We start from the raw sequence: 17030 nt of genomic DNA on the forward strand, positions 1-17030 counted from the left end.
ATTGTTTGAAAATCCATTTTGATAATCTTGTTGCTTTAAACTTTGAACAGGTATTTAGATTTATATATTTAGTTTAAGTTGCTTACTATTAGGCCCCTATTAATGTTCAGATTTTTCTGAAGAGGTCGGTTTTTATTTTAATGTTCTATGATAAATAGAGGCTGAGATATTTAATTTAGCACAGAGCTCTGAATTTTCCCTGGAAATAAGCGGTCCAACAATAAAAAAATGGCCACCATCGCCTAAAAAATAAATATAATTGTATTTTTTTTTAGAATAAAAATATTAAAAATAAAAAAATCTTGAAGCAATCAAATAATTTATTTTTTGGCCACTTGATGGCAATTAAAATCAAATAAGAAAAAAACCAGTCTAGTTATAAAAAATGTACCCGATACCAACTATTTGGAGAATTGTATTGCAATTCCAGTACTAGTTGCAATGAAATCTGTAAAGGCGTAAGCGAGCACAACCACTTTAAAGGTTCGCTTGCACAAGCCAGAAGCAGCAATCATTTTGTCTTCTGATAAACATCAGCTGTATTACATCAGTTATAAAAAATTTACAAGATATCAACTATTTGGACAACGTTATTAAAATTCCAATGGTACTTATTTCAATAAAATCCGTCAATTTATAAGCGAGCTATACCACTTTAAAGATACTCTTATAGAAGCCAGGAGCAACAAACAACTGATAACTCTCAACTATGACGTGTTTGGCGCTCCCGGCTTGTGCAGTGGTCTTGCTCGCTTATGCATTGATGGATTTTGAGGAAAAAAGTACCGTTGGAATTATTATAAAATTGCAAAATAGTTGGTATTTTTTTAAATATTTATACCCTATGTAAAACAGCTGATACATATCAAAAGACAAAATGTTTGCTGCTCGCTGCTTGTGGAAGCGTGCCTTTTAGGTGGTCGTGTTCGTTTATGCCTTGACAGATTCTGTTGAAACAAGTACCGTTAGAGTTGTAATAAAAATGTCCAAATAGTTGGTGTCTAGTTCATTTTTTTATGACTATACTGGTTTTTTGTTATTTGACTAAACATTTTCAATAGACGCCATTTTGTTAATATTATAGAAAATAACACAATTATTTCTTTTTTTATTTTCCTCTTACCTATTCAAACCTATATGGCAAATTTGGTTTCTTTAGCTTTATTAGTTTTAGAAATAATAATTTGTGAATAAAAAATACAATAGCAGCTAAACAAAGTGGAAATTGGAAAAAAGCTATTCAGTTGTTATCTGTCTGCCGATGAGTGAGGAGCTCTTATCTTTAGTCTCCACGCTTATCTAACTACGGGCCATAACCTGTCCAGTGTAGTAAAGATATGCTTTGCCAGTGAATATTTTATAAGTTGTATAAATTTATTTTGTTACTCCATCGTAAAGATCTATTTTATTATTTGTGTGTATTTTTCACGAATACTATGTCCAAGTGTGGAAAGTGCAGTGTAGAGTTACGTATCGGCGACGTCACACTGAAGTGCGTGGACTGTAATGTTACGTTTCACCCGGCTTGCACACGCGTGGGTGCGGTACAAAATCTTACAAAAACTAAAATAAAATTTTGGAAATGTGACACATGCAAGAGTGAATCAGCCTCCGTACAAAGCAATGAAGATGTGGGAGAAGATAGAAAATCCATTCTTGAGGCCCTAAATGTAATGAAAACGGAAATTATTTCCAACGTCGATACCAAAATGGGACGTATTGAACAAACTGTTAACAAGCTGTGTGATGAAATAAAAGAACTTAATGTCAAAGTTAACAACTTGGAAGAAGAACAGTGCAAGTTGAAGGCAAGATGCGACGGGTTGGAGCATGAACGGGACCGACTGAGCGGAGAGGTACGAGACCTGCGGCTTCGAGTTTTGGATGCGGATCAATATTCTCGGAGAACCAATATCGAAATACAGGGTTTACCTCTTACACCAGCTGAAGACATATACGAAGTTTTAAATAAAATTTCCTCAAAACTCGGAGTGCAATTTAAGAGGGAAGACATTTCGGTGGCGCATCGATTGAGACTGTATTCAAAAAAGCAGGTCCACCCTCCAATTATAATACAGTTTATTTCTCGAAGTGTAAGAGACGAATGGTTCGCGGCTTCAAGGAAGAACAACCTACAGACAACAGATATTGCAGCTGCGTTACCGCCAAGCAGAATCTACATTAATGAACACTTAACGGCTGAGAACAAAGCGCTACTGGGAAAGGCCAGGAGACTTTTACGTGAAAGGGAGCTGTATTTCGCTGGTTACGTCAACGGAAAAGTTCTGGTGAAGCGCCGAGAAGGTGATAACGCTAGGAGAGTGACAACCCTTGATGATCTCGACACCTTCATTACAGAATCTCGTTAATTCTGAAGATCATTATTTTATTTTCGTAAGTAATGTACTTGTATTTTGATTTGTTAAAGTAAAGTAATGTAGTTTTTATTTTCAAGTTCAGTACAAATATTATTGTTATTTATAATTTACATACATAGGTAAACAATGGTTTAATATGGTATAAAACAGCATTAGTTAAGTTTTTCTTTGTTTTTTGCATGTAATAATAATGAAGGAAAATCATTCTTTTGAGGATTATTGCCCTGTGCCCAACCAAGTTTTTATGATCTATGTGTGAATGTATGTAAGTTTACAGTTCACAAACTCTTAATTCATTTTTAATATAAGTCACAATACATTGTCCCAATGCACCCTGCAAGGTGCGTGCGGGAACCAAAACTAAACAATTATATGTCCATTTACTACTGACTTGCTGCATTTTCTTGCTATGGTATTTTTATTTATATAAATATGGCCTGTTTACACTGCAATCAATACATTTCTCTGTTTTATAGTTTTTAAATAATTACATTTGGTTACTCAAACAAAACAAAAAAAACTATATTTTTTACCTTAGTTTGCATTGTGCGCATTTGCATACGCATACATATGGCACTACAACAAATAACCATTATATAAACTGTGAGAATGTACAACGATATAAACTGTGACAATGTATAACAATGTAATCTATGAGAATGTATAACAATATAAACTATGAAAATGTATAACAATATAAACATGAAAATGTATAACAAGATAATATAATTAACAATTAAATAATAACCAACAACTCATGTACACAACCAATACATTAACACGCGCTTGTGTGTGTGTGTGTGTGTGTGTGTGTGCGCGCGTGTGTGTATGTGTGTGTGTGCGTGTGTGTTCAACAAAAAATGTAAGTGGGCTAGTTTTAATTGATAAGTACATAATTTTAATCATACATTAAAAATAAGAATGGTATAGTTTAGCGTATGACTATGCAAGTAAAATATAGGACTCTGTTATGCTTGTTTCATAAACAAAGTTAGGAATGCATATTGTAATTTGTTTTCTTTCAATTTTAAAGTATAATGATGTAGAATACTCTTAAGCTAAACTTGATTTTAGTTCGGAACACAGTTGTGTTTATATTAATTGTCATAAACACATATGTATATATCAGATTAGACATAATATTAAGATTAAATAATTTAGTTCAAGGTTTATTATTTTTATCATACACTAAAATAGTTATTGTATAATAATAGTGAGCTTAGCAGAAGACTATGCGCACAAAATTTATCGATTCAGTTCTTATTCTCATATTATAGTGTTTAATAATTGGAGTATATGTTTTTTAGAACTTTTTTGTATTGGTACTATGCCAACTTAGATCTTTTTCATATTATAGTGGTATAACTTAAAACATAAACATGACTATTAAATTAATTTAGTACTGTTCACTGGGCAGGTGGGCGTCGTGGGCTATGGATCCGATAGAGGGCAGCGATAATGATCTAATTGAAATTAACTCATGCATACAAATCCCAGATTTTTCACTTCTCAATAATTTTTTTAGTAGCAACAATGGTCACGACAAACTAAAAATATATCACTGTAATATTAGGAGTTATTCAAAAAACATAGATGAACTGATGATTTATTTAAGCCATTTGAACTTTAATCTGGATATATTAGTTATGACTGAGTGTTGGCTGAGTGATGGGGTGGAGGGGGTGAGCATTGATGGCTTTGACATTTACTTTACAGATAAGCAACGGAACCGGAATGACGGGACAATACTTTATGTAAACAAGCGATTGACTGCCACTGCCACGCAGATTACGTTGGGGGAGGTGTTTGGAATTAGTTTAGATTTTATTTATTTAGGAGAACAGTTCAACTTACTTGCACTTTACAGAACTTTTGATAGCAATTTACACTTATTTATAGATGAGTTAGAAAATTATTATTCGAGAACGTTTAGAAACAAAATGTGTGTATTGATAGGAGACATAAACATAGACTTGCTTAAGAACGAAGTGCTGACGGATAAATACATGAATTGTTTACTTGGAACGGGACTTGTGAAATGTGTAGACAAACCTACTAGAGTAACTGAAAACACTCAGTCTTGTCTCGATCACATTTTTGTACGATATAGAGATATGAGTAGAGTTAGAGCAGCTGTGGTCGAGACAAGCCTCACAGATCATTACAGCACTGTTTTGACAATAACCGGACCTACGGCCACTAACAAGACACAGACTGATACAGCTACGTACGTAGACCGAATGTTACTTGCTGACAACCTGACACGCGCCCACTGGGAACCCGTACTTGAGTCCTTGGAGGCCAATACTTGTTCCACACTATTTAACGATATAGTACAGAAATCAATCGAGAATGCCACAAAGTTAAGTAATAAAATATCTACTAGATCTAAGAAACTTAAGCCTTGGATATCTGCGGGATTGATTTGTTCAATAAGAGCGAGGGATAAGTTAAGTAAAATAATTAAAAAACAACCTTTTAATGTGTCATTAAAACATTATTACCACAACTATAGACAAACTCTAAGCACATCATTAAAACACGCTAAGAGAGAATATTATCGTTCTAAAATTACTGAAAACAGAAAAGACCCTAAAATGTTTTGGGGAATAGTAAACGAATTGGCGGGTAGGGTGCAAACCAGGGATACATTTCCAATACGAAAGTTTCTGCCGACAAATTCAAACATTACTAACGATAAAATTACTCAAGTAGCAAATTATTTCAATAATTATTTTGCGTCTGTTGGGAAAACGTTAGCCGATACAATTAACCCGGTAGGGGACCCAGTGGTGAGCGATAGCGACTATAGACTGGATGCGACATTTACGTTACGTACGGTGACAGAACTGGACATAATACGGCACGTGACAAATTTACGTGGAGGCTCTGCCCCGGGTCATGATGGCGTTTCTGCACGGGTCCTCAAGGACAATTTAAGCACTTTTATGAAACCACTGCTATACTTGATCAATTTAAGTATAACCCAGGGAATATTCCCTGACAATTTTAAGTTGGCTAAAGTGTACCCTTTGCACAAGTCAAACAGCTTTACTGACAAAAACAACTTCCGACCGATATCCCTCTTGAGTGTCTTTGCTAAGGTACTGGAGAAGGTAGTTAAGGAACAGCTCGTACATTTTCTCCAGGTAAATAATGTACTTTCTCAGTGTCAGTATGGGTTTAGGGACGACAGGAGTATTTCGGATGCATTGTTTGATTTAAATAAAGAATTAAATAGTGCAATCTCAGAAAACAAAAATCAATGCTAATCTTTTTAGACCTCAAAAAAGCCTTTGACTCTGTTGATAGAAATAAGTTAATGAATAAATTAGAACAATTAGGTGTTAGGGGCAATGCCCTTACTTGGTTTCAAAGTTATTTTACCAATAGAAAACAATATGTCTCAATTTGTAATGTTAGTAGCGATGCAATTAATGTAGACTACGGTGTAGTTCAAGGGAGTACACTTGGGCCAATTCTGTTCTTATTATATATAAATAATATTGCCAAGCTAAATTTAAACGGAAAAATAACATTATTTGCCGACGACACACTTATTTTTCTGAAAGGAAATACATGGGCGGATGTGAGACGAGAAGCATTAAGTGATTTAATGTTATTGAAAAAGTGGTTTGATCAGAATGTCCTTTCCCTAAATATAACTAAAACAAAATTTATGCCAATTTCTTTGAATCCTCAGTCGGATTATGTCTTAGGAAATCTGATCATACATAATTGTGGAAATCACAGTAACAGTACCTGTATTTGTGAAGCAATCGAAAAAATAAACTCGTATAAATATCTTGGCGTTATTTTAGATTTCCGTTTGAAATGGTCAGACCATATTGAATATCTCAAACAAAAGACCCGAAAGTATATCTTTGCCTTTAAGAACCTTAGGGATATTCTTACTGTTCAAGAAATGAAAATGGTATATTATGCATACGTGCAATCTCTTTTTGCATTTGGGATAATTTCTTGGGGGGCAGCTTATAAATCAAATCTTGATCCTCTTTTTACGGTTCAGAAAACAATTTTGAAAGTAGCTTTTAAAAAATGTCATAGGTTTTCAACATCCATTTTATTTCAAGAAACTAAAATGTTTACAATAAGACAACTTTTTATAAAATCTCTTTTAATACACATGTATAAAAATTTAGATGATTTATTTGTAAGAACTCAACACACCCATAACACACGTTATTCTAGATCAACAGGAATTCTACCATTGCAAGTAACTAAATCTTATTCTAACACCAACTCATACTATCTTGCTCACGTGCTTTTTATAAATATGAGTAAACAGTTTCCAAATTTTAGTTTTTTCAGTGAAATTTCTACAATTATTTTTAAAAGGAAGGTTAACCAGTGGTTATTATCTTTGTCTATTGAGGAGGCCGAGGCAGTGCTGTCTTCGGACTACAGACGGACAGTTTGACATGTAAACAGCCACCACTCCTATCCCATCATCATTCATTATCAATAACCTATTATAATCTGCGGTGACCCTGCTTAATTACCATTGTTGCTAATATGTATATGTTTTAAAATTAATAATATTTAATGCTTTAAAACAGGTACAAAGCAAAATTACGCGGTTTTTTCCTTTTAATATATTCATTGCATATTCGCATGTGTATGTGCATGCATATGTATATATGTATATATGTATATATGTATGTGTGTGTGTATGTATGTGTGTGGTGTGTAATGGTGTATTATTTTGTACTATATTTATATTCATTTTTTTTATTAATCCAGTCCGTTATTTCTTCAGGCGTGAACAACTCGAGACTGCGCACAGGCATCATAGCCCATGCAGGCTCATTTCCCGAGGACAATGTTTTTATACATGATGCTATTTTTATGATGTTTATTTTATGTTGTTTATTCTATGATGATTATTTCTTATTCTTTCTTCACATTTCAAAATTGTTCGGTATTGTAACAATCTAGAAATTAACTGTACAGATTGTATTATAATATTGTACATATTTTTGGGAAATAAAAATCAATTCATTCATTCATTCATTCAGCTTACAATCACACACAAAATTTGAAAATACTTAGCCAGCCCAACCTTTTTGTTACATACTGTATATAACATTGAAATATGTATTTCATATATAGACCACATTCATTAAGGCCTATGTTATAATCTGTAAAGTAATGACAAGTCAATTTACATTTTCATTAATATTTCATAAATATTTCAATAATGGTTTATATAATATCAAGAATTTTTTTTAATATGTGATTGTTTAGATCATCACTGAGTAACAAAATGTCGCTGGACGAAAGTTACCTACACTCTTTAGATGATCAGCCCAAGGATCTCACTGTAAAGACTGCCAAAAAGATGAAGCCCATTCCTCCACCTCTAAACTTGACTCCAGAAGAAATGGAAAAAATGCCACTGTCCATGCTCAAAGAATTTGCCATGATTGCTACTAGCCCAAAGAGCCCTTTGATGCAAAAGCATCTGCCATTCAGAAAAAGGTAACTTATATATGTATAATATCATACACCCAGAGTGTACTTGCTGTCCATGTAAAGCTACCATTGTATTTTTTGTAAATAACGGTGTATAAATAGCATTCAGTGTTTTCAGAAACTGTAATATTAATATACTTGACTTAGATAACTCCCACAGTCAGTACATGACTATAATTGTTGTAGAGCGCACAGCATACCTGTGAATTTGGCCAAGCAGGAGACCGGAGTCACTATACCACCTACAGTTGAAGAGAATAGTGTCAGCGTGTACGAGAGCCACAGTATCCCATCGTCTCCCAGTGTTGCTGTATCAGCTCACCGATCTCACATTGAACTGATCTCAAGTCCTGATCTCACTCGTGATAGCTATGTTCTGGATCTGTCGACCGGTGCCAGCTCTGTACTACTGAGTCCTGCCCCTTCGTCACTAGGCAGCAGTCGGGAAGAGCTGACTGACTCTGCCAAGCATCTCAAGTTCATGTCCTGGAACTATCCGTGGCCACCTCCTGCTTGGCACTGTTTCCAGTCAGGTCAGATATCTTATGTAGTTAAAGTGACAATTAGTTTGTGTTCACCTATTAGATTTTTCCTTCGAATATCTTAGTAAATGTAGTTATCTGACATTTCAGAACACTTACATATGTTTCCCCAAACAAAAACAGTGCCACGGTCAGCTACTTCAGTATCTTCTAAGTGGTAAAAGACTATGATACAATTTTTAAGTTCTGTAAAAAGAAAAGTATTTACGACTAAAACAATTTCAAAAATTATCAAATCTGCATTAACCACAATGTAAATAATTTGTATACTATGTTTAATCTAATTATGGAGTGATTGATGTTAAAATATATTATTAGCACATGTTTGAGAATCATTAACCGGATTTCGGACATTTGCCATCGTTATAGGTCATAAAAGGTATAACACAACTTTTTGAGAGTTGGAATCTATTCTCTTCGTCTGTTGGGGGGTTTATTAATACATACAAAAATAAAGAACAGAAAGAAGTAAAGAATGGAAAGAAAAGGGTTTAAAACACTCAAAAGCTGCTTCGACCCCAGTCCAGGTGTTTTCACTGCACAGAATGCAAGTCCCGAGGACACGAATACAAGAATTCAAGAGCACATGTTACACTAGCACAGGTGAAATTTGGATACTGTATGGGATAAGGGTGGGGGAGTGTTGGAGTCTGTTATTTAAAAAATAACAATGCACTTATTTTACAAGATTTCAAGGTATTTTTCATTTTTGTTGCCTTTGTAGAACAAAAAATGACATCTTGATGACCAAATAGAAAATTAAATTTTCACACAAATTTTGGTAGAAAATTCAAACACATATTTATTTATGTAATAGAAAAAATTCTTTTTGGTGAGATAAATGATTACTTACGATATTTTAACAAAAATAACACTACACACCAAGAAACACATAAAGACACTAAATACTCTCCAGTTCTGCAGATAATTAAGACTAGAGATAGATCTCGTCAGAATTAGCTCTACAAAAGACAACTGTACACATTCCGAACATAATATATAGGTCACTTTGATAGTGTATATAATGCAGCGATTGACACTCAAATACAATGACAAGCAAAAAAATAGAGGTAACCCCCTCATAGGCAGTATAAATGTTATTTTAAATTCTGACGGACAAAGTATTCCGCAGGCTGGATTTGCATCAATATAGATATTAAAAACTCACTCCAGAAGTCATCATTACAGGCCTCAGATCATATTGCTCAAAGTTGTAGAATCATTTCCCCAGAAATTCAGCGTGCACCCAGAAAGGATCACTCTCAAACAAAGAATCTACGAGAAATTAAATGCTAATCGAAGAATGAAATTGATTAATAGTCAATAGTCTTTACTTACAATTTCATGGAGAAATGTACATGCGTCAATAAAATATAGGTTTCAGTTTATTAAAAATTGTCTAGTGAGTCAAGTTGTGTTGGCTTCTCTTCTCCAGTTCAGGAACTCTTTTAGGGAGTAGTATGGCCTGTCGCTGAGCCATATGGTCAGGGATGTTTTCAGCTTCTTTCCTTGAAGTGTCTTCATGTCATCTGGTAGAAGGTTGAATAATTTTCTGCCCATGTAGATGGTTTCTTTTCGAATTGCGTGGTGTGGTGTAAAAGGCAGGTGGAAGTTTGATGTGTAATGGGAGTTGTAGTGATGGATATCTTGTCCTCGTTGCAGAAGTTCCTTGTCAACATGCATGATTGCTTCTTTAATGTAGAAGCAGATTACTGTTAGGATTTTTTGGCTTCGAAAATAATCTCTGCAGCTTTCTCTGGGACCAAGATCTGAGATTATCCTGACAGTTCTTTTCTGAAGCAACAGGATCCGGTTGAGGTTTCCTGCTCTTGTACCTCCCCAAACTATGAGGCCGTATCTCATGTAAGATTCGAACAGTGCATGATAGGCAATTTTTGTTGTGGCTTTATCACTGATGTGTTTAATTCTTTTTAAGACATACAGGCAAGAGTTCAGTTTACTGGAGAGAGATTCGATATGGTCATTCCATTGTAAGCTGTCGTCAATTGTCATACCAAGGAATTTGGTGTGTCTTTCCAGTTTTACATCTGGCAATGCTGGGACTTTGTCTTTTCTTCTTCCAAAAGTCAGTTGTTTGGTTTTACCAGTGTACCAGTGTTCACTACCAGATCGTTTTCATGACAGTACTGGTAAGCCGTAGGCAAGGCTATGTAGGAGTTGATAGCTAGATTGTTCGTCAGGAGAATGAACAAGACTGGTCCCAGTATCATAAGTTTTCATGACAGTACTGGTAAGCCGTGTGCAAGGCTATGTAGCAGTTGATAGCTAGATTGTTCGTCAGGAGAATGAACAGGACTGGTCCCAGTATCCTAAGTTTTCATGAAAGTACTGGTAAGCCATGTGCAAGGCTATGTAGGAGTTGATAGCTAGATTGTTCGTCAGGAGAATGAACAGGACTGGTCCCAGTATCCTAAGTTTTCATGACAATACTGGTAAGCCGTGTGCAAGGCTATGTAGCAGTTGATAGCTAGATTGTTCGTCAGGAGAATGAACAGGACTGGTCCCAGTATCCTAAGTTTTCATGACAATACTGGTAAGCCGTGTGCAAGGCTATGTAGCAGTTGATAGCTAGATTGTTCGTCAGGAGAATGAACAGGACTGGTCCCAGTATCCTAAGTTTTCATGACAGTACTGGTAAGCCGTGTGCAAGGCTATGTAGGAGTTGATAGCTAGATTGTTCGTCAGGAGAATGAACAGGACTGGTCCCAGTATCCTAAGTTTTCATGACAGTACTGGTAAGCCGTGTGCAAGGCTATGTAGGAGTTGATAGCTAGATTGTTCGTCAGGAGAATGAACAGGACTGGTCCCAGTATCCTAAGTTTTCATGACAATACTGGTAAGCCGTGCGCAAGGCTATGTAGGAGTTGATAGCTAGATTGTTTGTCAGGAGAATGAACAGGACTGGTCCCAGTATCCTAAGTTTTCGTGACAGTACTGGTAAGCCGTGTGCAAGGCTATGTAGGAGTTGATAGCTAGATTGTTCGTCAGGAGAATGAACAGGACTGGTCCCAGTATCCTAAGTTTTCATGACAGTACTGGTAAGCCGTGTGCAAGGCTATGTAGGAGTTGATAGCTAGATTGTTCGTCAGGAGAATGAACAGGACTGGTCCCAGTATCCTAAGTTTTCATGACAGTACTGGTAAGCCGTGTGCAAGGCTATGTAGGAGTTGATAGCTAGATTGTTCGTCAGGAGAATGAACAGGACTGGTCCCAGTATCCTAAGTTTTCATGACAGTACTGGTAAGCCGTGTGCAAGGCTATGTAGGAGTTGATAGCTAGATTGTTCGTCAGGAGAATGAACAGGACTGGTCCCAATATCGTAAGTTTTCATGACAGTACTGGTAAGCCGTGTGCAAGGCTATGTAGGAGTTGATAGCTAGATTGTTCGTCAGGAGAATGAACAGGACTGGTCCCAGTATCCTAAGTTTTCATGACAGTACTGGTAAGCCGTGTGCAAGGCTATGTAGGAGTTGATAGCTAGATTGTTCGTCAGGAGAATGAACAGGACTGGTCCCAGTATCCTAAGTTTTCATGACAATACTGGTAAGCCGTGTGCAAGGCTATGTAGCAGTTGATAGCTAGATTGTTCGTCAGGAGAATGAACAGGACTGGTCCCAGTATCCTAAGTTTTCATGACAGTACTGGTAAGCCGTGTGCAAGGCTATGTAGGAGTTGATAGCTAGATTGTTCGTCAGGAGAATGAACAGGACTGGTCCCAGTATCCTAAGTTTTCATGACAATACTGGTAAGCCGTGCGCAAGGCTATGTAGGAGTTGATAGCTAGATTGTTTGTCAGGAGAATGAACAGGACTGGTCCCAGTATCCTAAGTTTTCGTGACAGTACTGGTAAGCCGTGTGCAAGGCTATGTAGGAGTTGATAGCTAGATTGTTCGTCAGGAGAATGAACAGGACTGGTCCCAGTATCCTAAGTTTTCATGACAGTACTGGTAAGCCGTGTGCAAGGCTATGTAGGAGTTGATAGCTAGATTGTTCGTCAGGAGAATGAACAGGACTGGTCCCAGTATCCTAAGTTTTCATGACAGTACTGGTAAGCCGTGTGCAAGGCTATGTAGGAGTTGATAGCTAGATTGTTCGTCAGGAGAATGAACAGGACTGGTCCCAGTATCCTAAGTTTTCATGACAGTACTGGTAAGCCGTGTGCAAGGCTATGTAGGAGTTGATAGCTAGATTGTTCGTCAGGAGAATGAACAGGACTGGTCCCAGTATCCTAAGTTTTCATGACAGTACTGGTAAGCCGTGTGCAAGACTATGTAGGAGTTGATAGCTAGATTGTTCGTCAGGAGAATGAACAGGACTGGTCCCAGTATCCTAAGTTTTCATGACAGTACTGGTAAGCCGTGTGCAAGGCTATGTAGGAGTTGATAGCTAGATTGTTCGTCAGGAGAATGAACAGGACTGGTCCCAGTATCCTAAGTTTTCATGACAGTACTGGTAAGCCGTGTGCAAGGCTGTATAAGAGTTGATAGCTAGATTGTTCGTCAGGAGAATGAACAAGACTGGTCCCAGTATCCTAAGTTTTCATGACAGTACTGGTAAGCCGTGTGCAAGGCTATGTATCCTAAGAGCTAAGCGTGTGATAAAGCTTTCGATAGACTAAGCTGTATAGTAAACCTTGCTATGGATGCAGTAATGGAACATGCCTATAGAGAAAAATTATTCTCGTCATAAATTAAGTTAATACCTAAATGTTTTGTTAGTACTAAGGTCAACAGATTAAAATATGTGTGTTAACTGAAAACCATTTGTAAATAAACTGACAGAAGCTAAATATTAAAGAAGAAACACCAAGATTGAAGAAGAATATGACCTATATCACACATTGTTGAATTACACATCGGCTGTGGGCAAAGTTATAAAAATAGCACAATAGGTTCAAAAAAAGGACACTTAAATTGATGAAATGAAACTTCAAGTCAATGAAAAAAAAACAACATAAGTAGCTGAAAAGTAAATTCATACTTTGTTCTCATACCTTAAAAAAATGGGAAAATAAAAATGACATATCATCCATTCAGTCAGCATCTTACATATTTTAAATTATATTTTAGGCAGAATTTAAGCATATTTTGAAAAATTATAAAACATGCTATTTGACTTAAACTTTACCATATGTATACTTAAATGAAAGGTAATGCTTTGAAGAAAACATTACATTTAGTCACAGTCATCTATTTCATTTCAATTTGAAATATTCACACAAAAATGTAAAATAAATTGTAACTCAATATATTTTATAATAATTGAGATTACATAAAATATGACAAATATATTACTGAACAGGAAAATGTATAGTACATGTACCTATCTAATTTTCTATAGAATATTGTTGTTTGGAAAATTATTATAAAAATCTACAAGTTTCAAAAACTGTATTTACATACTTTTAGGCATTGTTTATAAAATAAGTAAAAAAATTAAAATGAAACATGTTTTAAAGATTTTCTGAGTATATTGAGAATAGGCTGTAGTAATTTTAAATAAATGAATAAAAGTAATAAACAATGTGATTTGAGGACATAACAGATATGACTAAAATGAAAAACTCTTCATTTACAAAAGTAACAATGTTATAAATTTAATGTGGGGGGATTGTAAAAGAGTTGTTAGGTGGTCTGTCTCTGTTTGATACAGTGTAGGACATACACCCATCATCGCCTAGATAAATGTCTGGCACTGAAAAGATTAAATGACATTCTTATTTATGCACAATAATTAGCAAAGAAAATGTTATAAACCCTTATCAGACATTTATCTTACAGCTTTAGAAGATGAGCCTTTAGACTGCACACTTTCCCACCCTGTATTCAAAGATTACATGTTTTGAATAAGATTGAATTTTCACTAGAAGTACTCTAGAAAGTTTTGATTTTTAGTGTGTATGTTTCTTCTGTTTTATGTAGTAGTGTTCATGGAGTTGACTGAAAATGTCGTGTGCAGGAGTAAGGGTGAAGGTCGGAGGTTGTTGGCGGCCAGTTGAAGAGATGACCACTTATCCAGGAGAGCTTTTGGTGGAGCGAGTGTCTCTCACAACCTCCTCTCAAATCACCTGCTGTGCTCTTTCATCGCGTAGTGAGGTGGTGGTGGACCTCACACCCTGTCACCCGCTGCTCGTCAAGGACCGGGGCTGGGTAGCTCTCTGTCCAGATTCTTTCCACAAACGCTACGGGCTCAAGTGCCTTGCTCTGCAGCCCGGTGATATTTTACTCCAGCCCTCCATCCCTCTGCCTCTTCCTTCTCCTGATATATGTGAAAGAATCAAAAGGTAACATTGTTTACTACTTTTTATCTGAGCGTGTTAGAATAAATAAACTTACAATGCTGAGTACTTACCCTGCTCGTCAAGGACCGGGGCTGGGTTGCTCTCTGTCCAGATTCTTTCCACAAACGCTACGGGCTCAAGTGCCTTGCTCTGCAGCCCGGTGATATTTTACTCCAGCCTTCCATCCCTCTGCCTCTTCCTTCTCCTGATATATGTGAAAGAATCAAAAGGTAACATTGTTTACTACTTTTTATCTGATCAAATCAAATCAAAATTTCTTTATTCATTGGCACAACATTGTACACTGAATGGTGTCATCAATAGCATTGTACATCTAAAGTATTATTATTAACTATATAATTTCACATGTTCTGTATTTAAAATTCGTTTAAAACTATAAAGAGCATTGTCAATGAGAAAATATTTTAATTTTGATTTGAAAGTTGATAAAACATTTTCTGACTTTAAATATTGAGGTAATTTATTATAAAATATTGTGCCCATATATTGAGGTTTTTTGCGGAAAAATTCTAAATGATGTGTGGGAATGGCAAGGTCATTTTGATGCCTGGTATTGTATTGGTGAAGTGTACCAAGCTGTGGCAAATTGGAAAATCTGAGCTTTACCGATAATATTGTTTCATAAATATACATACCATACACGGTCATTATACCTAATGAAATAAAATGTTCTTTTGACGATGTGCCTGGTTTAAGTTTAAAAATTAATCTTACTGCTCTCTTTTGGATTTTTAAAATTGAGTCTAAATTTCTAACTGTTGTGGCACCATATATTGAAATCCCAATGGAAATAACGGAATGAATATAAGAAAAATAGACTGTTCTTAGAGTTTTGACATCACAAAAATTTCTTAATCTATTTAAAGCATAAATGCCTGAAGCTGCCCTTGCAAGAACACTTTCAATGTGAGAGCTCCAATCCAGGTTCTCGTCAATCGATAATCCTAAAAATTTTGAATTTGCTACTTGGAAAATATGGCTATCTTTATTTATTGTTACTGTTGGCTTGATTATTTTTTTCATTTGTTTGTGGTTAAATACTATAAAGTTTGTCTTATCAACATTCAAAAGTAATTTATTTGCTTCAAAAAATTGGGCTAAAAGTGATAAGTTAGTGCTGGATGACTCCTCCACTCCCTTTATTGAAGGTGCAGAAATTTTTAGGTTTGCGTCGTCGGCATAAAAACAAAGTTTTCCAGGTTGCCTGATTTTAGGTACATCATTGATATAACAAATGAAAAGTAAAGGTCCCATTATGGAACCTTGAGGAACCCAATGCTTCACATCTGAAATCGAGGATTTGTAAAGTTGTTTATACATTGTCCCTTTGTTGTGGGAGAAATATTCCAATTCGACAAATTGTTTTCTATTATTCAGATATGAGTTTAACCATTCAAAAGCTTTACCTTCTACGCCAATTTGTTTTAATTTAGACAACAACAAAACATGAGAAATTGAATCAAAAGCTTTGCTCAGATCCATGAAAACTCCAATTACCTTTTCATGATTATCTATGGAGTCAATAACTGATTCAAGAAATTCTGTGGCTGCGGTTAAAACAGATTTTCCCTTTTGGAAACCATGTTGATTGCTGTTAATTATATTGTTTTTTTCCAAATAAATTTTAAATTGATTGTAAAAAGCACGTTCAAAGATTTTGGAGATTGATGGAAGCAAAGCAATGGGACGATAATTTTCTACGTGGGTTCTGTTCCCTTTTTTAAATAGAGGTTTAATCTTTGCAATTTTCAATTTTTCTGGAAATATTCCTGAAATAAAAGAAGAATTTATTAAGTGAGTGATAGGTTTTATTAGCGATTTTCTGGCTTTCTTAATGAGAACAACAGGAATGTCGTCATATCCAGCACTAAGCTTGTTTTTTAGACTGATCATAATTTTCTCTATATCTTCTTCTGTGACTGGCTCTAGTCTAAATCTAGAAAAATTACAAATAGGTTGTTGTTGAACTGAAGGTCCTGTGGAGCTTGACAAATTAGGCAGTATAGATTTATCTACTAGATCTGAGAAATATCTGTTTATAAATTCGCTTAAGTTACCAGGTTCTGTACAAAGTTGATTTCTAACCTTAAGCTCTATATTTTTATTACTATTGTTGTTTACACCAACTTCCCTATTAATCATCCTCCAGACAGTGGCATTAACATTCACAGACTTTTCCAACTGACTATTAAGATATTGTTTCTTTTGATGCAGAATATTTGTCTTAAATAATTTGTTTCTTGATTTTACCTCACTATAAACAAGTGGGCTTTGAAGTTCTCTAGCTAGGCT

At 35.5% G+C, this 17030-nt stretch overlaps 1 protein-coding gene across 1 annotated transcript in view; it reads left to right on the top strand.

Moving 5' to 3' along the window:
* LOC124356518 (HMG box-containing protein 1-like) overlaps positions 1 to 17030 on the top strand; it is a 48947-nt gene that overhangs the window by 14698 nt on the left and 17219 nt on the right. The window contains exons 2-4 of the mRNA XM_046807572.1: positions 7647 to 7880; positions 8061 to 8407; positions 14396 to 14720. Coding sequence (XP_046663528.1) covers positions 7666 to 7880; positions 8061 to 8407; positions 14396 to 14720 — 887 coding nt within the window. The 5' untranslated portion in view covers positions 7647 to 7665. The remainder of the gene's footprint in view (positions 1 to 7646; positions 7881 to 8060; positions 8408 to 14395; positions 14721 to 17030) is intronic.

The sequence above is a fragment of the Homalodisca vitripennis genome, chromosome 3, assembly GCF_021130785.1.
Source record: "Homalodisca vitripennis isolate AUS2020 chromosome 3, UT_GWSS_2.1, whole genome shotgun sequence".
Taxonomy (NCBI): Eukaryota; Metazoa; Arthropoda; class Insecta; order Hemiptera; family Cicadellidae; genus Homalodisca; species Homalodisca vitripennis.